Here is a 24,654-nt window from a genome sequence, read left to right as displayed (position 1 = left end):
CCTTTGGTTGCAGTCTCACACACACACACACACCCTAGCCCCCTTGGTTGCAGTCTCACACACACACACACCCTAGCCCCCTTGGTTGCAGTCTCACACACACACACACACACACCCTAGCCCCCTTGGTTGCAGTCTCACACACACACACACACACACCCTAGCCCCCTTGGTTGCAGTCTCACACACACACACACACTAGCCCCCTTGGTTGCAGTCTCACACACACACACACACACACTAGCCCCCTTGGTTGCAGTCTCACACACACACACCCCTTACCCTTGGTTTGGTCTCACACACACCCACACACACACCCTAGCGCCCTGGGTTGCAGTCTCACACACACACACACACACACACACCCTAGCCCCCTTGGTTGCAGTCTCACACACACACACACACACACCCTAGCCCCCTTGGTTGCAGTCTCACACACACACACACACACTAAACCCCTTGGTTGCAGTCTCACACACACACACACACACACACACCTTGGTTGCAGTCACACACACACACACACACCCTAGCCCCTTGGTTTGCAGTCTCACACACACACACACACACACACCTAGCCCCTTGGTTGCAGTCTCACACACACACACACACACACTAGCCCCCTTGGTTGCAGTCTCACACACACACACACACACACACTAACCCCCTTGGTTGCAGTCTCACACACACACCCACACACACACACCACCCTAGCCCCCTTGGTTGCAGTCTCACACACACACACACACACACACCCTAGCCCCCTTGGTTGCAGTCTCACACACACACACACACACCCTAGCCCCCTTGGTTGCAGTCTCACACACACACACACACACACACACACCCTAGCCCCTTGGTTTGCAGTCTCACACACACACACACACACACACCCTAGCCCCCTTGGTTTGCAGTCTCACACACACACACACACACACACACACACACCCCTAGCCCCTTGGTTTTGCAGTCTCCCACACACACACACACACACACACCCTAGCCCCCTTGGTTGCAGTCTCACACACACACACACACACACACCCTAGCCCCCTTGGTTGCAGTCTCACACACACACACACACACACACCCTAGCCCCCTTGGTTGCAGTCTCACACACACACACACACACACACACCCTAGCCCCCTTGGTTGCAGTCTCACACACACACACACACACACCCTAGCCCCCTTGGTTGCAGTCTCACACACACACACACACACACACACACCCTAGCCCCCTTGGTTGCAGTCTCACACACACACACACACACACACCCTAGCCCCCTTGGTTGCAGTCTCACACACACACACACACACACACCCTAGCCCCCTTGGTTGCAGTCTCACACACACACACACACACACCCTAGCCCCCTTGGTTGCAGTCTCACACACACACACCCTAGCCCCCTTGGTTGCAGTCTCACACACACACACACACACACACACACACCCTAGCCCCCTTGGTTGCAGTCTCACACACACACACACCCTAGCCCCCTTGGTTGCAGTCTCACACACACACACACACACACTAGCCCCCTTGGTTGCAGTCTCACACACACACACACACCCTAGCCCCCTTGGTTGCAGTCTCACACACACACACACACACACACACACACACACACACCCTAGCCCCCTTGGTTGCAGTCTCACACACACTAGCCCCTTGGTTTGCAGTCTCACACACACACACACTAGCCCCCTTGCTTGCAGTCTCACACACACACACACACTAGCCCCCTTGGTTGCAGTCTCACACACACACACTAGCCCCCTTGGTTGCAGTCTCACACACACACACTAGCCCCCTTGGTTGCAGTCTCACACACACACTAGCCCGGTGGTTTCAGTCTCAGACACACACACTAGCCCCCTTGGTTGCAGTCTCACACACACACACTAGCCCCCTTGGTTGCAGTCTCACACACACACACACTAGCCCCCTTGGTTGCAGTCTCACACACACACACTAGCCCCCTTGGTTGCAGTCTCACACACACACTAGCCCCCTTGGTTGCAGTCTCACACACACACTAGCCCCCTTGGTTGCAGTCTCACACACACACCCACACACACACTAACCCCCTTGGTTGCAGTCACACACACACACACACACACACACACACACACACACACACACACACACACAATAGCCCCCTTGGTTGCAGTCTCACGCACACACACTAGCCCCCTTGGTTGCAGTCTCACGCACACACACTAGCCCCCTTGGTTGCAGTCTCACGCACACACACTAGCCCCCTTGGTTGCAGTCACACACACACACTAGCCCCCTTGGTTGCAGTCACACACACACACTAGCCCCCTTGGTTTCAGTTACACACACAGACACACTAGCCCCCTTGCTTGCACTCATACACAGAGACACTAGCCCCCTTGGTTGCAGTCACACACACACTAGCCCCCTTGGTTGCAGTCTAACACACAGACACACACACACTAGCCCCCTTGCTTGCACTCACTCACACACACTAGCCCCCTTGCTTGCATTCACACACACAGACACTAGCCCCCTTGCTTGCACTCACACAGACACTAGCCCCCTTGCTTGCACACACACAGACACTAACCCCCTTGCTTGCACACACACACAGACACTAGCCCCCTTGCTTGCACACACACAGACACTAGCCCCCTTGCTTGCACACACACACAGACACTAGCCCCCTTGCTTGCACACACACACTAGCCCCCTTGCTTGCACACACACACTAGCCCCCTTGCTTGCACACACACACACACACTAGCCCCCTTGCTTGCACACACACACACACACACACACACACACACTAGCCCCCTTGCTTGCACTCACACACACACACTAGCCCCCTTGCTTGCACTCACACACACACACACTAGCCCCCTTGCTTGCACTCACACACACACACTAGCCCCCTTGCTTGCACTCACACACACACACACTAGCCCCCCTTGCTTGCACTCACACACACACTATCACACCCTTGCCTGCCCTCACACACACACACTAGCCCCTTGCTTGCACTCACACACACACACACACGAGCCCGCTTGCTTGCACTCACACACACACACTAGCCCCCTTGCTTGCACTCACACACACACACACTAGCCCCCTTGCTTGCACTCACACACACACACACTAGCCCCCTTGCTTGCACTCACACACACACACTAGCCCCCACAAGCTTGTGAGCCTTCTTCCTGAGGAAAAAAATGGACTAAACAATCAGTGGTACTCGGCAATGAAATGGAATATCTTGTGTAAGAAAAGCAATACAGAACAAAAGTGACAACACATGCAAAACACTGGCAAGAATTACTGAACAGTTCAGGAAAATGTACTGAGGTTAAAATGAATAGCAACTCAAAAAAAAAAAAGACACAGGGTGGTCATGCTGTTCAAGCCTCCAGCAGAAGCACAACAAAATCCAGCACGAATGGTGACAAACAATAGTTGACACCCCGCCAAAAATAAATAAGTCACAAATTACAAGACCACTTAGTCAAGTTGATAATACCTGCCCATGTACTTAAAGTACACAAAAAAAAGCAAGGACAGCAAACTGCAGCCAGCTTTGACATTCTTCTAGCTGGACATTCAGACATGCACTATTAAGCCCCCTTGCTTGCACACACACACTAGCCCCCTTGCTTGCACACACACACACACACACACTAGCCCCCTTGCTTGCACACACACACACACACACACACACACACACACACACACACACACTAGCCCCCTTGCTTGCACACACACACACACACTAGCCCCCTTGCTTGCACACACACACACACTAGCCCCCTTGCTTACACACACACACACACAGACACAGACACTAGCCCCCTTGCTTGCACACACACAGACACACACACACTAGCCCCCTTGCTTGCACACACACAGACACTAGCCCGTTGCTTGCACACACAGACACTAGCCCCTTTGCACACACACACAGACACTAGCCCCTTGCTTGCACACACACACACACTTGCCCCTTGCTTGCACACACACACACACTTGCCCCTTGCTTGCACACAAACACACACACACTTGCCCCTTGCTTGCACACACACACACACACACACACACACACACACACTTGCCCCTTGCTTGCACACACACACACACACACACACTTGCCCCTTGCTTGCACACACACACACACACTTGCCCCTTGCTTGCATTCACACACACACACAAACACTTGCCCCTTGCTTGCACACACACACACACACACACACCCTATTGCACACACACACACACACACACTAGCCCCCTTGCACACACGCACACACACAACCCCTTGCGCGCACACACACACACACACACACGCCCCTTGCTTGCACGCACACACACTCGCCCCTTACTTGCACACACACACACACACAATTGCCCCTTGCTTGCACACACACACACACACTAGCCCCCTTGCTTGCACGCACACACACACACTAGCCCCCTTGCTTGCACACACACAGACACACACACTAGCCCCCTTGCTTGCACACACAGACACAGACACTAGCCCCCTTGCTTGCACACACAGACACTAGCCCCCTTGCTTGCACACACAGACAGACACTAGCCCCCTTGCTTGCACACACTGGCACAGACACTAGCCCCCTTGCTTGCACACACACACAGACACAGACACTAGCCCCCTTGCTTGCACACACACACACAGACACTAGCCCCCTTGCTTGCACTCACACAGACACACAGACACTAGCCCCCTTGCTTGCACTCACACAGACACTAGCCCCCTTGCTTGCACTCACACAGACACACAGACAATAGCCCCCTTGCTTGCACTCACACAGACACACAGACAATAGCCCCCTTACTTGCACTCACACAGACACACACACACTAGCCCCCTTGCTTGCACTCAGACACACACAGACACTAGCCCCCTTGCTTGCACTCACACACACAGACACAGACACTAGCCCCCTTGCTTGCACTCACACACACACAGACACTAGCCCCCTTGCTTGCACTCACACACACACAGACACTAGCCCCCTTGCTTGCACTCACACACACAGACACTAGCCCCCATGCTTGCACTCACACACACACACAGACACTAGCCCCCTTGCTTGCACTCACACACACAGACAGTAGCCCCCTTGCTTGCACTCACACACACTAGCCCCTTTGCTTGCACTGGCACACACACAGGCACACACACAGACTATCCCCCTTGCTTGCACTCACTCACACAGACACTCACACAGAAAACACTCAAAAAGTGGTATGTAAACTGGCAAAGTCTACCTAAAATGTAGGGCTATAATCGGAAAATAGCCTTCTTCACAAAGAACATGCTACAGTTGCAACCAATGTCAGGGCAGCATAAAACTGGCCATGCATGCAGGCGTCGGTTTAGAAAAGCTCCGGTTTCGTGTATAAAAATGTAATGCAATAAACTATAAACTAGGAAGAAACTCGCAATAAACTCGGAAGAAACTAACCACATGTTCGATGATGTTTATGCAAGGTACAACGAAAAAAAAGCATATTGAAGGAACTGCAGCGATGACACCACTGCCCACCACTTAGAAATTCCACAGTAAAAACACCAAACTCTACTCATCTTTTTGAGCCGTTTCTCATAAAACTTTGACAAATAACTGAGGACTGAAAACAGCAGCACACATTAAGTTTGAGATGTCGTATCCATAACAAATGATCATGCTAGTGGATAACCCATTATTCTAACGTTTTGCTACTAAATTGCAAACAAACCGCCACTAAATCTAATACAGCAACACAAAACTAAACTTCATCATTACCAAATCAAATATAGAAAAACCCAAGCGTGAGCAGGCACTATTCTTCGTTGTAATGATTCCAGCAAAATAAATGCCAACAGTACAGGTTAAAAGCGATATTTAATCCACAATCAGTTAAAAAAGAATTAAAGAAAGCCCTTCAATAAACACGCGCCGGTCGGAAAACGACATATACAACAACGCGCCATTGAAGACAACGTGGTTTCGGCGTTCATTAAAAAAACGTAGCTATAACAAAAATAACACTACATTGCAGCATGCCCCTAGCTTCAGACTCTAAAATACGCCGACTGTAGAAACAAAACAGAATGGAGGACACACATCTCCAAGGCCAGCAAAAGTAGAAAACAATGCAACTATCGACTCAGCATCAATAATACTAATTTAAAACAGCCCTACAGACTAATAAGCATTAGAAACAGTAAAAACACGAACAAAATATCAGTGCTAGGGGCACAAAAACTATAACATTACACAGATAACTTACCTTACGACATATACAACAACGCGCCATTTAAGACAACGTGGTTTCGGCGTTCATAAAAAAAAAAAAAAACGTAGCTATAACAAAAATAACACTACATTGCAGCATGCCCCTAGCTTCAGACTCTAAATTAAATACGCCGACTGTAGAAACAAAACAGAATGGAGGACACACATCTCCAAGGCCAGCAAAAGTAGAAAACAATGCAACTATCGACTCAGCATCAATAATACTAATTTAAAACAGCCCTACAGACTAATAAGCATTAGAAACAGTAAAAACACGAACAAAATATCAGTGCTAGGGGCACAAAAACTATAACATTACACAGATAACTTACCTTAAATATGATTTCTTCCAACCCTCGACACTACAAACACCGAGCTGGTCCTTCTCTGAAAATGGAGCCGATAGGATTCACTTAGAGTGAAAAGAAGTTCCACACAGTAGTCACTCAGTTTTATTCGTGGAATTGTGGGCTGGCCAAGGCACTGATGACATCACATGTGGGAGGATCACAGAGGCTTATATGCAGCATGCAAATAAGGCATAGTATACGTCAGTTTGGGGGAGGAAACCACCCAGGAGCTAGTTGAGGAGCTATGGCAGATGTGACGTGATTATTTGAGAGACGAGTAGGGAGTTTTAATTTTGGTTTTAAAACGGAAACGAAAATAGTACGGAGAATTAGGAAGCTCATCAGTAAAACAGTTTAGATCATTTCATTTTAAAGCAGCAATTATTTTTTTTTTTTACTGTAACACATAAGGGGGACTTAAGGAAACAGCACATAGAGCTATTACATTTTATATCCCATTGTTTTCCTTTAATTATAACAATATATTAAAACATATAAATAGTCTCATGCAAAACTGGAATAAATTGTTCTTTACCATGGTGGATAGACTTTATATAATTAAAATAATTATTTTTCCCAAAATATAATATCTTATACAAGTCTTCTATATCCCCCCCTCTAAAAAACATATAAATCAATTTAATAAAATAATGTTAAAATTTTATGGCATCCTAACAAACCCAGAGTAGCTATTGATCATTGTTTAAGTGACTGGGAGGTGGGAGGTGTAAATCTTCCTGATATTGAGATCTATTCCCTGTCATCTATTATAAAGACACTATCTTTATTGTTAAATACTTCATATTCAGTTAGAGGGAAACAATTGCATGAAAGCATCTGGTTAAATTCAAGCCGTTCAGTGTCACCACAATACATAGAAATGGTATCTAATAATGTTCTTTGGATGGTGAAGGAATATAGAGTTGATAATAACAAACGCATAACATTTAAATTTATATTTGGTATATTAAAATGCTCCACAACTATCTAAATAAAAATCCTGATATTAAAGCATGGGCATTCATGCTGTTTCCTATTGCCTGTACTAAAAATAATATTAACACCTTTGATGTGGCCACAATCAAAATTTTAAAAGAAAAGGATTTACTATACTGGCATCAGTTGATACAAACTGACAAACTTTTAACAATGGAACCAGTTAAGAATAAATTTAATTTAGATAGCAACATGTGGTTAGATATATAGGAGTTGAGGTAATATGTTATAAGCAGATTAGAGTTAGAGTCCAGTCACTAGGCAAAAAGGTCCTAGGTTTATAGAACAGCTGATTGTTTTAGTAAGTCATATTGTTCAAGGAAAAGGATATCTATTATAGGGAAAATTTCTGGGATTATTATAAAGTAATTAATAATCATTCTCCTAATGATAACGATAAAATATTAATATTTGTATCCTCTAAAGAAACTCCTACTTGCTATGCAGACTAGCTTTCCAAGTGTGGAAGTTTGCCACAAAACACAAAGTCATGCTACAGGCAGTGTATATCCCTTCAGAACAGAATACTCAAGCAGACACCTTAAGAAGGTCCATGTCACAGTCCCATGAATGGATACCCCCACCCCACAGGGATGTGTTCTTGGACATGGTCCAGAAATGATCTACATCTCAGATAGATCTGTTTGCTTCAGCTATGAAAAGACAACTTCCGTCCTTTTGCACCAGGCTGCCCAGTCATCTGGCAAGGGCAATGGACTCAAGAAGGGGATGATTCTGTATGCATCCCCAGCTTCCCACTACTTTAGAAAGTCCTACTGAAACTCCAGCAGGACTAACCAGAAATATTGTTGGTGACTCCCTTTTGGTCAAGGCAGCACTGGTTCCCCCTCTTTCTGCAGTAAACCAGGGGCAATCACCATACGTTTACCTCAGAGTGAACCTTCTCACACAGGACAAGGATTTCTAATCCTCCCCCACCTACAGTCTCTGAACCTCCGCCTGTAGGTGATAGTATTCTTATCCCTTACAGACAGCTCTACAATCAGGACATGTTCACAGTCCTGCAGGAGGCTAGAAAACCTAATACTAGGACATCTTGCATGTCTAAATGGAAAAGATTTTCCATATGGTATCTACAAGGCAGTTGGTCCCTTTACAGGGTGATGTCTTTTTTTGTAGTCCTACTTGTGTGAACTCTTTCAGAAAGGATTGGTGTACTCCTCTATTAAAGCTTCCCGTGCTGTTATTTCAGCTTGCCTGCCTCTGGATCTTCCTTTGCTTCTCAGATGCCTGCAAAGTTATTCCTAAAGATAGTGCTGCATCTTAGGCCCCCCAGGAAACCCATCCCACCTTTTGGGACCTGAATTATGTTTTTGGAGAAGCTCACAGTGGTCCCCTTTGAACCAGCTTCTAAGGCCTCTCTAAAACTCTGCACTTGGAAAACAGTAGTCCTAGTAGCCTTGACATCAGCTAGAAGAGTGTCAGTTACAAGCCCTCATGGCCATTCCCCCTTTCCTCATCTTCCAGAAAGACGAGGGTAACCCTTAGAACTGACACTTCCTTCATGCCCAGGGTGGTCAATGAGCTGTCCTTAAACCAAGCTATTCACCTTCCTATATATTTTACCCATCCTCATAGTAACAGTGAGAGGGTTTTACATTGCCTTGATGTGCATAGACAGCATTGGTTTTGTGTAGACAAGACCAAATCTGTCAGAAAGTCAGACCAGTTTGCTTTCCCCAGGCCTTGGGGTGAAAGGATTCTGTGTCAAAGCAGACAGTTTGTCTGGATCCCTGGAGCAATTTCCTTCTGCTGTGCATGCTATGGGAAATCTTTGGGGTCCAAAATTAAAGCACACTCCACTAGAGGTATGGCTTCATCTGGAGCTTTCTTTAAAGGATTGGACACTGCCACCATTTTAGAGGGAGCTACATGGACCTCTATCCACACCTTCACCAAGCATTACAAATTGGGCCACATTTCCAAATCCAGGGCTGGATTTGCCAGGGTAATCCTCAATGGATTTATAGAAAGTAGTTCCAAGCCACCACTTTCTTCTTCCCAGTAAGCTTTGGCACTTGCACAAGAGTTTGGAATACTGCAACTTGAGAATGGGACATAAAATAGTTGTGTAAGATCTTAACATAACCATAGATGTAATTCTCTTCCATATTGCAGTATTTTTTCCCTCCTTCCCCTCTTCTTCCCTTACTGTTCCTTCTTGGATGGCACTGGACTTGTACAGTTTTCCTGGGACTGGGGCACTCAGTTCTGAGGTCTGGTACGTTCAGATGTCACTTATGTCCCACTTTCCCCAAGTCATTGTCAGATGTCCCACGTACCCTACAGTGACTAGAAGCTTTTGTGTACTGGGGGTGTTCAGGATAGCAAGAGAGGAAAACCCAAGAGTTTGGAATACTGCAACCTGGAAGAGAAGGACATTTATGGTTATGGTAAGATTTTACCCAACTTTTCTTTATCACTTTATTAACACCCAAGTCTGTTTTCATACCCTTACCCTTCTGATTATAGGTGCCTTTGTTTTCCCCCTTTTTCTTTTACCTTTTGCATTTCTAAGAAATTGTGTGAGAGCTTTATGATTTTGCTTATTTCTGCTGAACTGCTGATTAACTACACACTAACACCTGACTGTTGAGCAATCTTTTGGCTTTAAACGGAAAATGGATGCACACCTTGGAGCTCAATTCTGTTAAGCTCCTGCTAACCACGCACAGTATCCCCTCAAGAGAGGGGAGCGAAAGTAGAATAGATGGTCACATCCTTTTTCAGTCAGACGCAAATTAAAATGCCTGAAATGGTCTTCAGGAGATGCATGCTTTTATCTATTTTGGATGTGTTAATTGCTACTAAGAGGATTGAAGTAGGTGTCCTATTCTAGCTAACCATGATTTGAGCCTTTCTTGTGTGTGTCTACTGATTGGCAGTCAAATTTCAGTGGAAATGTTTTGACTTAAAAAAAGTAGTTGCTAACTGCTGTGCTCTCCATTATCTGACTGACAGAGGTGATGAGAGATACATTAAGGCCCATTTTTCACTTGGGATCTGAAATTAATTCCTCATGTGATAACTGAAACATGCTTGCCCTGAGTTAGTTTAGTTTGACTTCACTGCATAATGATTTGGGTTGGGTTGGTTTATCAATCATGCTGTGCAAAAGAAAGTTGTATTGCTTAGATGTTATATGTATAAGAAATGGTAAGATTAGTTCAACCATATTTAGGAAACCCAGTTCAACAAATTCCTTTTTGGAACCATCTAGTGTGCATCCTTTGCATCTTATAAATTCTCTTCCTTGTGAGGAGTTTTATTGGCCTAAGGGTATATGCTCAGAGAAAGAGAAATTTAATGAGATGGCTAATGTAGTGCAGAGGTACCATAACAGGGTCTGCCCAGAAGCACGTTTGGTTGCTTCCTAGGAAAAGCTAAGTATTAATAGCAATAGTGCAAGATAGCATTTCATGTTGTATTGGGAAAGGGGGCAGGGAGAGTTTAAAACAGAAAATGTTTGCTTTTTGACTCCTTATACCCCCTTTGCATAAAGGGTAACCCTGTATTTTGAGTCAACATTGGTGTATTATAGTCTTATGAATCTTTGATATATCTGAAATTGTCTTCCATTTGATTTCTCCCAGTATTGGGAGTAGTGTAGCTCATTTTAACTAGCTCTGTTTCTGCTTGCATGGTAAGTTTTACTCAGATTACTTTTCTCTAATTTTTATAGGTACTTTGCTTCCCAGTCTTTGTTGGTACCTTATCTCCTCCTTGTACTACAGTTATTTCCTAAACTCTCACTTTTCCTCCTCCTGTCACACCGCATCACTAAGTACAATTCTTCCTCAGTCCATTTATCTTCCTGCTTATTTCCATAATTTCCTCTTTTCATATCTCCATTTTTAAGCTACATTCTATTGTCTGTCTGTAAATTATTACTAAACTCAAAAAACACCCCAGCTGGATCTTTTCCCTGCAGCCATTGTGCTATAAATACATTGTTACTGAATGATCTCTGTTCATTAATTAGCCAGTTTGTTAATTTCTCTCTCGTTTTTTAGTGTTAAAATTTATGTCCATGTAGGAAATATTTAAAAATAGTGTAAGTAAGCTCGTTAGATGTTTTTACCCTGCACTTATAAATGTACACCATGTGTAACTTAAATGTGGAGCTTTTCTCACTGGGCCTCTGCTGAAATTGGGTTTTGCCCAGTCAGATTTTTTCCAGTCAACAAAGATGCACAAGTAAATTGGAGATAGGAAGACAGGGGTTGAGACAGTGTAAGGGTAGTACTGTTTGTAAATGTATGGATAGGAGAACAGAGATTTGCATTAATGGAATGTCGTTGTATCACCCAGAAAAGTGATATCAAACAGCAGTGAGTTATGATGTTCGTGTTTCACTGTTGCAGTCATCACATTTGGGTTATCTGCCTGCCAGTAGCACTCAGCCGGCCTGAATACCAGACTCTTCGGATTCCTGTGTCATATGCTGTCTCTTCTTCCATGACGTCAGGTCATCGGGGGAATATAACATGCAGCCGACGCCATTACATCAGTCTGTCTTGCCGTGCGGTGCCCGAAACAGAAGCAGTTCGCAAGTGCTGGTCGGCACACTCCAGAAATTTTCTTTTGAGTTTCAGAACCGAAGTCTTCAAAAAAGATAAGTACCCTGTTGGGGATCCTTTTTCGTGCTCCAACCGATGTCAGTAAAAGGTAACAATTGTCTTATCTGTGGAAAGCAAATACCTCAAAGATTTTCATTTGTACTGCATCCTCTGTTTAAGCCCAGACCACGGTGTCCCTTGCTGTCAGTTTTGTGCCTTGTTCAACCCCCGAACTATTCGTCGTCGGGCTATCTCTGCTGAAAATTATTTTTGTACTCTGTCTCAGTACTCTGAAATGGCTTAGTTAAGCCGTCTGACTACCGATCGTCTGAAAAAAAAACGTAAGGATAAAGACGGAGACAGACCGCGTAGGTCCAAAACTGCCAGCGACGCTTCCGTTAAGCTAGTCACCAGTCCGCCGGTACTCAGTGAGGCGCTTTAGCAGCCCCTGATATCCGCTACTTCAAATTCGCAGACCTCTACTGAGACACATTCGGAGTCCGGTATGCCTCGAGATGCTTCTTCGACTATGGAATCTGCGGATGTTTCTACCTTGGATGGGTCCGGAGCCGCTGTGCAGACATCAGCTTCTGAGGGTGTATTCAGGCCTACAGACTTGAATTTTAAACCAACGCCATCTTCTTCATCCAGGCCTAAAGCTCGCACCACACCTAGAAAACCGATGTCCAAACCGCATGCTCAGGCCCATATGCCTAAAAAACAAATGCTTAGAATGGCTGAAGACCTTATTACCTTAATTAGGGGAAGCCAGCCTTCCCCCCCTCTAAGAGACCTAGAACTGATTTTCTTTCTGATACTTCTGATCAGGAATCTGATATTACTTTTCCTTATGATTACCAGGATTTGCCCTTAACTACCTATGAGGATTCTGATGCAGAAGATTCCATTTCCTCTCCTTCCCCTCCAGAAGATTTTTCTTTTGGTGAAACCTTGCACACTCTTAAGGAGCATTCCTGCTGGGAAAGCCAGGATTACTCTGGCTCCAAAAAGAGGCTTAGGGAATTCGTACTCCTTCCTCAACACAGGCCTTTAACTATCCCTTCTGTTCTGGACATTGTAGATTATGCTTTCTTGGAATCTAACCTTTCCCCCTGACACTTTACCTGCATCTCCCAGAAAACCTGACTGGTATTAGAGTACCTGACTCTCACAAGTTCCTCTTCAATAATCCTACTGCGGATCCAGAGACCATTTCCCAAGGACCAAAAAGCATCAAGGCCAGTGCTGCCAAAAATCCTACCCCTTCTGATAGAGATTCTAGAGCGTTAGACAGATGGGGTAAGAAGGTATATACTTCTGCGGGTCTATATCAGCATATCGAATGCTGAAAACACCGAATGCGATTGAATTGAACTGAAATGTTAGAAATCTCAGAAGCGTAAACTGTCGAAACATTGATTTCTTTCCAAGGGAAAGAAGTCGTTGTTCCATGCAAAAACTAAATTTTTTTTCAATACTTTAAACACTGACTCCCCCCCCCCCCAGACACCCCCCCCCCCCTGCTTAAATATTCCAACTCCGAGACTGCACCACAGTGGAGGAAATAGCAAACTCCAATGATGGCCCAACGATTCAGCGTTTTCAACATTCGAAATGGTGATAGGAACCCACTAATGCTACTTTGGCCATTAGGGCTTTAAATTGCCAGTTTCATATGTTAAAGTATCAGTAGGATATTATGGGACAACTTAAACAGAAAATGACATTGATTCCTGACTGCACTAAACAGAATTACAGGATTTAATGCATTCTGCAGAAAAAGTTGGCAAACATACTTTGCAATGTGGTTTTGACGCTTTAGTAGCATCTTGCAGGGCTGCTGTCACTGGGTCTGTACTTAGAAGGCATGCTTGGCTTAGAGAACAAAACTTGCCAGATCATGTTAAAGCTAAATTACTGGATGCTCCCATAAACCAAGACCGCCTGTTTGGCAACAAAGCAAAAGTCCTCAAAAGGATGGAGGAAAACGTTAAATCTATGCAAACTGTTAAAGATTTCCTACAAGTACAGCCTCCCAGATTTAGTAGGTATTGGCCTTCAAAGAATTGGTCGTTTCCAGTCTCTTCGAGGCCTTCTCAGTCCAAACCCAGGAACAGCAGACCACCTAGGTTACAGTCTCAGGCTGCGCACAGGCCTAAGCAGTGGGGAGCTCCCACATGTTCTTCATGTTTCACTGTTGCAGTCATTATATTTGGGTTATCTGCTTACAGTAGCCTTCAGTCAGCCTGATTAACAAAGTCTTGGGTCCTACTTCGGTTGCTGTCTCTTCTTCCGTGATGTCAGGGGTATAAAACATGCAGCCAACGTCATTACATCAGTCTTTCTTGCCGTGCGGTGCCCGAAGCAGAAGCAGTTCGCAAGTGCCAGTCGGTCAACTCTTGAAATTTTCATTTTCGAGTTTCAGAACTGAAGTCCTCAACTAAAAGCTAAGTACCTCATTGGGGAAACTTTTTCTTGCTCTAATTCAATGTCAGTAAAAGTAAATAATTGCATTTTTTGTGGAAAGCAAATACCTCATAAAGATTTTCATTCGTACTGTGTTCCTTGCCTAGGCCCAGATCACGACTTACCTCTCTGTCGGTTTTCTGCCTTATTTAAACCACGAGCTATCCGTCGTCGTTATATTTGTGCTTCTAAATATTTTGGTGCTCTGTTCAATTATCCTGATATCTCTTTGGTAACATGGGAAAACAAACCTCCTGCACGGTAGCAATTGCAAGGCTCAGGAAACAAACTCAATCAGGAACCAAAAATGAGAGCCAGCAAACAGTGACTAGAATGAAATTTTGTATTAAATAAACAAAATCACAGCATATTGCAGCAGTTACAAACCGGTTTTGGCTGGCAAAGCACAGCCTTCTTCAATGTACAAGAAAATCATGACATACAAAAGCTGTATATATACAATAGACAAGCATCCTATTGGCTGAGTCCTAAAGGTGTTCATTAAGTCCTGGGGGGAACAACCCATCCCAGTCTAATAATCCATTTCTTTTCTTTTATATTTAGTATGGAATGCCATCCAGTTTTGTTTGCCCTATTCCCTAAAATCATATCAATAACAATAAAGTTAAACTTGCATATTGGATGAACTAGTGTATGTTTATAGAGAGCATTGTGCATCCTTTTTTGTTTGATGTTACTGATGTGTTCAGAGATACGTATTCTGAGAGGTCTGGACGTTTGTCCAACATAAAATGAACCACAATTGCAAGAGGCCAAATAGATGATCCAATCACTGGAACAATTTGAGAAAAACTTCAGATCAAAAACTTGCGGGCAATTACGACTAGAAAATTGTTTGGACTTATTGATGTATTTGCAATTATTGCAATGTCCACATGGAAAACAACCATGTAACGGTTCACCAGAGAGTGTTGTTTGTACCAAATCATGTGTATTATTGTCCCTGTATTTGTAATGATTGAAAAAAGATTTAAGGTTTTTGCCTTTCCTGTAAGAAAAAAGGCAATTATCAGGGATAATGTTGTTGATGTCCATATCACATTGTAAAATGTTCCAATGCCTCTGTACACTTTGGATAAGGCGGTTGGAATTACGAGCATATGTAGTCGTGAATCTGAGAGGTTGGGATGGTTTAGTAATATGTGTCTTATATGTAAGTCCATTCTCTCCATAGAACAAACCTTGTTACTAGCCATAGATATATCACCACTTCTATACCCACGAAATTTGAATCTGGTAGTTATGTCAGATTTGTGTTTCAAATAAGTAGTCTCATCTGAGCAGATACGTTTAGCACGTATAAATTGTGACTTAGGAATATTTCGTGCTATGTGAGGTGGATGGTAACTAGAGGCATGTAGGATGGAATTGTATTCTGGGAACTTTCTGTATATCTCTGTAGATAGAGTATGATCAGGGGCCCTCTGGATTAGTGCATCCAAAAATGTAATGGTGTCCCTATCAAAACTAACAGTGAAATGCAGACCCCAAGCATTGTTGTTTAAGTAAGTAACAAATTCCATTAAAGAGCCTTCATCTCCCTTCCATACCAACCAAACATCATCAAGATAACGTCTCCATATATCAATCTGTGACAAAAAGATGTTTCTTTCCCTGTCATATATAATATGGTTCTCAACAAAGGCCATGAAGAGATCAGCATATATAGGGGCAAAAGAAGCCCCCATGGCTGTCCCTTTGGTTTGCCAAAAACATTGTTCCTTGTAATAAAAAACATTACTTGTGAGAACATATTGTGCTAGACCAACCAAGAAGTTATTGAAGTCAGAACTATATAAGTTTGAGACTTCGAGCCAATAAGCTAGTGCATTAAGTCCATCTTGGTGTGGAATGTTAGTATACAGGGCACTTACATCCAAAGTACATAATAACCAACTTGGCTCAAGCTGTGTATCAGAAACAATCTGTAGGAAGTTTGTTCTATCCTGTAGATGTGATCGAATATTGGGTAACAAAGGTTTTAGATGTTTGGTCAGAAATAATGAAAGGGGTTCGGTAATGTATCCTCTACCAGATACAATTGGTCTGCCTGGTGGGTGAGAAAGATCTTTGTGAATTTTTGGCAGAAAGTAAATGTATTGATTAGTGAGATCATGAACCAAAAGTTGATTCATAATATCATTGGTTATGATAGCCTCCTCCCTGGCTTGTTTTAAATACCTCTCAATTTGTTTACTAAACATGTTAGTTGGGTCTATGGACATATGCGAGTAATATCTTTGATCATTAAGCTGTCGCATAGCTTCATTGTCATAATCAACCCAATTTAGGACGACCACAGCACCACCTTTGTCAGCTGTAATAATAACAATTTCCCTGTTATTTTGAAGTTCAAGAATAGCTTGTTTTTCATCAAAAGATAAATTGTTATGTTTTAATAGAATGTCTGAACCCAAAAAGTGTAAGTCCTTGAGTACGCTATTCTGAAACTGCAATACCATTTGATGCATTGGTGGTGAGAAATTGGATCTGTGGTATATAAATCTATCATTATCATAAGTGGAGTCAGTGTCACCAAAAAACAACTTTAAATTCAAAAGATGACAAAAATTAACAACATCCTGAGCAAATGATTCCTCTGACACAGTAAAACCTGGAATGAATTTGAGGCCTTTATTTAACATTCTTATCTGAGTCTGAGATAGTTCAAATTCTGACAAATTTAAAACATTGTGATATGATATTTTCATTTTGCCAAAGCAATGTTCAGAAGACCCTGAATGTTCTCTATTTCTGCGGTGTTTGCGTCCACCCCGCTTGATTTTAGGCCTAAAGGGGTTAACCCTGGTGTTCTTTTTGGGGTTGGTGACCCTGAGACTGCTGTAGATTCATTATCAGTGCATGATGAGGTATCCTCAAAAGAGGAAGTAGTCTCCATCTCATGCCTTTTTAAGATTGATCTTGGTCGTTTCCTCTTATTAGTGGATTTAAATGGAATAGGAGAAAACCTAACATGTTTAGAACTAGATAAAAATGGGTTGCCCCTTTTGTAATCCTCCTGGTCCCTGGTGAACTTTTTGGTTTTTCTAGATTTAAGTTCAGTGTCAAGCTTACGTAAATCTGAAGCCACATTATTTAATGATTTCTTTAAGAACGGTTCCTCCTCATAAACCCTTAGTTTGCTGACCAAGATATTAATTTCTTCCAATTCTTTATCAATGGCCCTATTATGAAACTTGAATAGCTCAACAACAAATGCCATAGTTGCTTCTTGTTGTATTTTGTTCCATTGTTGATTAAGTTCATCATCCGCATTGGTGACATGGGGAATAGTGCGTATATGCAATCCCCTTGGAGTTATTCCTGCAGTCTGGTAAGCTTTAAATAATTTGCAATGCCAGATGTTAGATCTGAGTGATCTAAGATGCTTGTTTAAATTGTCAAAAAGTGTGCCACAATTGGATTCCGAACCAACCAAATCAGACCCCCCAGTGTTCCCTTGAGAAGAGCCGAGTCCAAAGACCCCAAGGTCCTCCCTATCAGCAGCCAGCCCCCGGATGAAGCTGGAGAAATCCATATTGTGACAACAAAGCAATAATAATCAATAACCTGAAGACACCAAAAAAGTAAACTGACAATGATGGCCAAAATACAACCACGTCAGCCAACTAAAAAATAAATTCAAATAATGTATGGACCATAGCAGTATACAATGTCAAATGACAAACCTGTGTCCAAATAACCAATTATATGGATATGGAACACTGAGAAAAAGTCCTGATTGGTTTGTGCAAAAAAGATATATAGTGTTCTAATTGTTTGGACAAAAATCCAACAAGCCAAGGGATGGAGCAACTCCAATAATATCTGTATTTGACACTGAACAAACCAGAAAAATACTCAATATTAGCCAAATCTTACCAAATTATAACCTGTTAAACTTGGTTATGAACCATCAGAATCAAGGGACCAAGAAAAAACAAGAGCAGGGCTTAACAGTCTCCAAGAGAAAAATGAAAAATATAATGGGTGACAATTGAAAGGCAGTTTAACAGTCTGCTATAATATGCATACAGCAGAAACCTGTTAGATAAAAGCAATAACCTGGTATAAGGTAATAAAGAAAATGTATAAGAAATATATAAATTTCCAAACTCGGTATGCCATCCCCAAGAAAATGCCACTGTAACCTGTTCCAACATAAGCATGTAGAAAAAAGCGGTATGTGATCAATATTGACCAATCATACCATCTGAATTAAATATATATATATGTGACATACCGTGGTAAGTAACATGCTATAAATGTAAGCCATACAAAAATATAACAGGAATACTAATGCATATACATAAAAAATGTAGATACATATAAACTGTACTTGCTTAGGCGAAAATGACATTGAACATATAAATATGGCATCAGTACAGTAATTATTAATGCTTCTAAGTTGTTGGAACCACCAAATTATGTAGTTGGTAAAAAAAAGAACAATGTCTGATAGCCAAAGTTGTTAATAGCAATTGTTGAAACACTAAAAATATATAGTTGGAAAAAAATGATATCCAATAATCAGAGTCACAAAATATGTCCAAAGAACATATATCTAAATATTCAATATGATCCTAATAATGCAGAAATCGTTTCCAGTAACAAGCTTTGCATAGGAATCATATCCCAATAGTCATGAACATATTAGTGAAAAGTATCCACTGAGATCGTAATAACGTATATACATTAATAAACCCTGTCCATATTTGTCTAGTGAAATAAAGAAACATACTAAACATTAGTTCCATAGTAAAAAATAGACATAACAACGGATGTATAAGTCCATAGCATTTTCAAGTAATATAACAGAAATAATACTTGTATTATGGACACATATGACATCGAAAATATAGATCAAAAAATACGACCCTAACCCAGTCCAAATGTTAAAAGTCCAAGACGCACTAAATCCACGCATCCTATGAAGTTAACAGACCAGGCTCTATGGACATCCAACACTCTCAGTGAATTCCGTAGTATGAATAAAGTCCCCAAGTCCAGAACATAACTGTGTACAAAAAACAAAACATGTATGCTATGACCCACCAGTAGATATGTCCAAGCGTTGAAGTTCAAACAATAAGGTGCCCGTACCACTATTATAACCTTCTTGAAGTGTTCACAATCCGACCAGAAAAAAACGGATAAAAATCCGTATACAAACTGGCGACTGTATAATGCGTGATGTTTAAATATTAAAATACGCACATCCGAACACACCAGTGACTTGCGTTCCCAATAATAATGAGATTAGACCAGAAACGGATTGCAGAACTAGCCACAGTTGCTACGCTTCCTTAAAGCTGGGAGACGTTGTTAGTATGCATTCATATTATATTACCTTATATACGTACACTCATATATACATATGTGGATTTAAAAAAAAAAAAAAAAACATCCTGTCATTGGTTTAGGAGAAGGCAAAATACAAGAAAACTCATGGTAGATGTTTTTAAAAAGGAAAAAAATTTAATCGTATATTATGTTTCTTTAAAGATGTGAGATGCAATTACATTATTAACATTTTAAATTGTTTAATTGTTTAATTGATAAGAACAGAACATATTTAAACAACCGGAAATGCATCAAATAACTGTTTGAAAAAGTTTGGTATATGCCAGACGAAAGCGCTTACATTCCGTTTTTGTTTGTGGAAAGTATTCTGTGATTTTATTCGTAATAAATCGTATTTCAAGGACTAAATCAACTTTGGTGGATTTGTTCCAGTGTTTCAGCCCCATTGTGCTTTATGGTTTTTGGAGTTTGATTTTTTTTTGTGTTTTTTCATGATTGCATGGTTTCTTCGCTTCCAGTAGCAGTTAGTCCTGTTTTGTTTTCCCCACTTCTTGACATTTTGCCTTCTGAACTGGATTCTACCACAAAAGTTTATAGAAACAAGTGGAAAAGGTTCTCTGAGCATCAAATAAGGATATTAATCATTTTTTCTGCACCATTTTCAGCTATTCAGTTTTTAACTACTCTTTTCAAAGATGGTGCTAGTTTGTGTACAATTAAACTTCAGTTGACAACAATTTCAAATTTCCACACGAGGAATAAATATTTTTCTTTAGCTTCCTGTATATTATATAAAGTTTTTATGAAAGGCATTTTTCTGCAAAGACTTCCAATAAAAGGTTCTTCACCACCTTGGGATCTCAGTGTCGTACTTGATGGTTTGACACAAAAACCCTTTGAATGTTCAGACAAATCTGACCTAAAATTTCTGTAATGGAAGACCGCTTTCTTGGTAGCTATAACTTCGGCAAAAGGGATTTCTGTACTCCATGCTCTTGGGCAAAAACTCCTTAAATTATTTTCCAAAAAGATAGGGTTTCTTTATGGACTAACCCCCCCCCCCTCCCCTTTTTTTTTACCCAAGGTAGCTTCAGGAAATAACATTAACCAATCCATTCACATACCAGTTTTCTTTCCAATTTTGCAAATAAAGGAGACTACATGCTACGAATGTATCTCATGGATGTACTCTGAAAAAGGTATGATGCCAAAACCTCCCTGAGCTCACAATACTAGATCTGTGGATGCATCATCATCTTTTTGGTCAAGAATATCTATTGATGACATTTATGCAGAAGCCACATGGTCTAAAGGTCATACCTTTGTCTCACATTGCAGATTGAACATTATATCCAGAAATTGAGCCTCCTTTGGTTTGACGGTACTGAGGAATATCCTTCCATGAGGATGAACATAGTTGGGGATTTTGTCCCGTAAGTGAGGAAGATTAATGAAAAGGACAAGATCAGATTTATAAGTTATGTATTAACCATAACTAGGTATTTGTGTTTTCCATTTTCATTCTTCCTCTCGTCCATCACCAGTCCTTTCTGTCCTGGAAGGACTTATTGGTCTGTGTTGGGAACCTACAGATAAAGTTTGAGCCCTATCTTTGTCTTCTATTTCAGTTTATCATCTGTTATTAGATAGAGCAGGACTCGCTATCTGAGGTAATGGGGTGGATTGGGGCGTTATGGGTCGAGGGAGAAGCTCAAAAGTTGGATCTAAAGTCTAGTATGCGGTGAAGTTGGAGCCAAACCCATAAGTGAGGAAGAATGAAAACAAAGATGCCTAGTTATGGTGCGTACATAACTTATTAGTCATATCTGTTATTTCTTTAATTTCTGAAAGGTGCTGTTTGTTGGCAAGAGGGCAAGCTGATAAGGTCTGGTATTTGAGCCCTCTTGTTTTGGTGACTTGTATTAGGCACAGACATTCTCGAAGATGAGATTTTGATGGGGAAAAAATGCCAGATTTCAAATAACTTAGCTCCTATGTTGGGCATTTATTCTGTCAAGGAGGGTTTTCTCATAGAACTAATAGTTTTCCTTTTGATTTGTGTTTTAAAATAGAGCACTCATGGCAGATTTTGCTGTTTTTTTCCCTCAGCTTTATACAACATTGGTGACTTGGTGCATGCTGCCCGAGGGAAGTGGGGTATCAAAGCCAATTGCCCATGTAGCAACAAAGCACTAAAAATTGGGACCAGAGGAGCAGCAACCAATGGAGTGCCTCAGGTAAGCCTTGCATTTGATTCCATTTTGGATGCTCTTGCAGAGTGCAAGATGACAAATTGACAGAGACCCAATATATGACATATTTACATGGCCCATGTCAGGTGTTTTTCCTTTTTGGTATTTGAAATGACATTGGAGCACAGCATTATTGGAAGTCTAATGATTGATCACTGCATAACTCAATGTGGCTGCAATGTGAATGTTTCCCCCTTTCCCTTGGATTTGGGTTGTGCAACTTAGTTTGGCTATAGAACTTAGTTGGGAGGCACAGCTGTACGCTTCGCTCAAGGCAGAATTTCTTTTGTAGGACATAGCATACACTTTTAATGTCATCATTTCAGTTAGCTTGTTACAAAACAGTTTTTTCCCAAGAGTTAGTTTTTCTTTAGAGCTGCTACTAATGACCTTGATAATGAAAATGATATGAAAGCAATGCCAAGTCCTCTTAACTGTTTGAATATATTGTGATTTTTTTTTGAGAAATGCTGCCTTCCTGATGTGCTATAGACTGACTTATCAGACCATAAAAAAATTTCCCTGGACATCCATATCCCGTCCCCACCCCCAGCCAAGAAATTACTGTAAAGAATTTCTCCAAAGCCAACTTTGCACTTCTCAAGACTGAGGTGGAATCCTTCAAAGCCCGTGGGCCAGAGGATAATACAGCCCAATCCGCAGAATCGTTTACAAATGCATTCTATGAGCACCTGCAGGAATGCATGGATCGTGCTATTCCAAATAAAACCAAGACTCACTCCTCCAAAAACATGAGACCCGTCTGGTGGACCCCGGCCATTAATAAGCTATACAACAGGAGGAGGAAGCTACTACATGACAGAGCAAAATCCCAGAAAAGCAAGGCATCACTGATCAGTATTAGCAAGAAACTTCATTCCCTCATAAAATCATCAAAGGCCAGTTTCGAAAGAAAAATTGCCCCAGACACTAAAGATAATCACAAGGCCTTCTTTAGTTATGTCAGAAACATGGACGGAAACTCCCAGATATGCTCTGAATTGTTGCATAACGGTACAAAATATACCGAACCTACAGACATGGCCAACATCCTGGCAGACAGATTCAGCGCAAACTTCTCCCCCACCTTCCCTCCCAAAGGAGCAAACGCCTATCCCAACTGAATGTAACCTCCCTGACATCACAGATGCACAGGTGAAAGCTGCCCTCTCCAAAGCAAAAAACACAGCATCTATGGGACAGGACGGTGTCCCAGGCTGTGTCTTACACGAGCTCCAAGAAGAACTGAACCCTCACATAAAGTCACTGTTCAAACTTAGCCTTACTACAGGATATGTACCCAAAGAATGGCGTACAGCTACAGTGGTCCCACTCCACAAAGGTGGTGCCACAACGGACCCCGGAAACTATCACCTCATAAGCCTGACTAATCTGGTCTGTAAAGCTATGGAGCGTATTATCATGAAACTCATAAACAGACATTGGGAGCCTCCAGACACTGGACCCTACCCAATTCGGCTTTAAGGGCAGATCTTGCCTCTTAAACCTAGTTGATTCTTTGAAACAGTTACCAAAGCCATAGATGAGGGCAAGGTAGTCCACACAGCCTAGCTGGACCTCGCAAAAGCTTTCAACACAATACCTCACTCGGGCATCATAAATAAGCTTACCAGCTTAAATATCAACCCCTATATCACAAGATGGGTTGCAAACTGGCTCAGAGATAGAACCCACATGGTCAGAATCACAGGGCCATGTCCGAATCCAAACCAGTTACAAGTGGCGTCCCACAGGGCTCAGTTCTGGGACCTCTCTTGTTCGTTATATACTTCTCTAAGGTTCAGGCTAACATGGGGGGGGGGGGGATTATGGCTGACAAAGTTCGCAGATGACTGCAAACTGGGGGCCATAATTGAATCTCCAGCTGACACAAGCATCTTCCAAAAGGGTCTCGCAGAGACAGATGCTTGGTGCCAGAACCACGGCCTCAAGCGAAATGCTAAAAAATGCATAGTCATCCCCTTTGGGAAAAACAAGGTGCCCACAAATTACCACATAGGTGGTAATCCATTAAGTAGAAGTAATTAGAGATTTGGGGACCAACATAGATAGTAATCTCTCCTTTGACAATCACGTTGCCAAAGTGGTTAGAAAGACCTTCTATATAGCCCACCTTATCACGAAAGGGTTCTCATCTAGATCAAGAGAGGTCATTGTGCCCCTCTACTCATCACTCATCAGGCCCATAATTGAATACAATGCCCCTTTTGGGATGTGCCTTACCCGACACCTGCAACTGGAGAGACCCCAAAAGTACCTCACCAAGAGGATCATGGGCTATAAACAGATGTCCTATGCAGCTCGACTAAAGAAACTCCAGCTCTTCTCAGTTGCTTACCTCCTACTCAGAGGCGATCTATG

The 24,654-nt window shown here is 42.4% G+C and overlaps 1 protein-coding gene across 1 annotated transcript in view; it reads left to right on the top strand.

Moving 5' to 3' along the window:
• Positions 1-24,654, top strand: part of LOC122790520 (lysine-specific demethylase 3B-like) — a 1,645,389-nt gene that overhangs the window by 1,564,844 nt on the left and 55,891 nt on the right. The window contains exon 13 of the mRNA XM_044058071.1: positions 22,130-22,257. Coding sequence (XP_043914006.1) covers positions 22,130-22,257 — 128 coding nt within the window. The remainder of the gene's footprint in view (positions 1-22,129; positions 22,258-24,654) is intronic.

The sequence above is a fragment of the Protopterus annectens genome, chromosome 16.part0 (genome assembly GCF_019279795.1).
Source record: "Protopterus annectens isolate FY-2018-M chromosome 16.part0, PAN1.0, whole genome shotgun sequence".
In the NCBI taxonomy this organism is placed as follows: domain Eukaryota; kingdom Metazoa; phylum Chordata; order Ceratodontiformes; family Protopteridae; genus Protopterus; species Protopterus annectens.
Note: the sequence above shows the minus strand (reverse complement) of the source record. Positions and strands in the feature narration are given on the sequence as shown.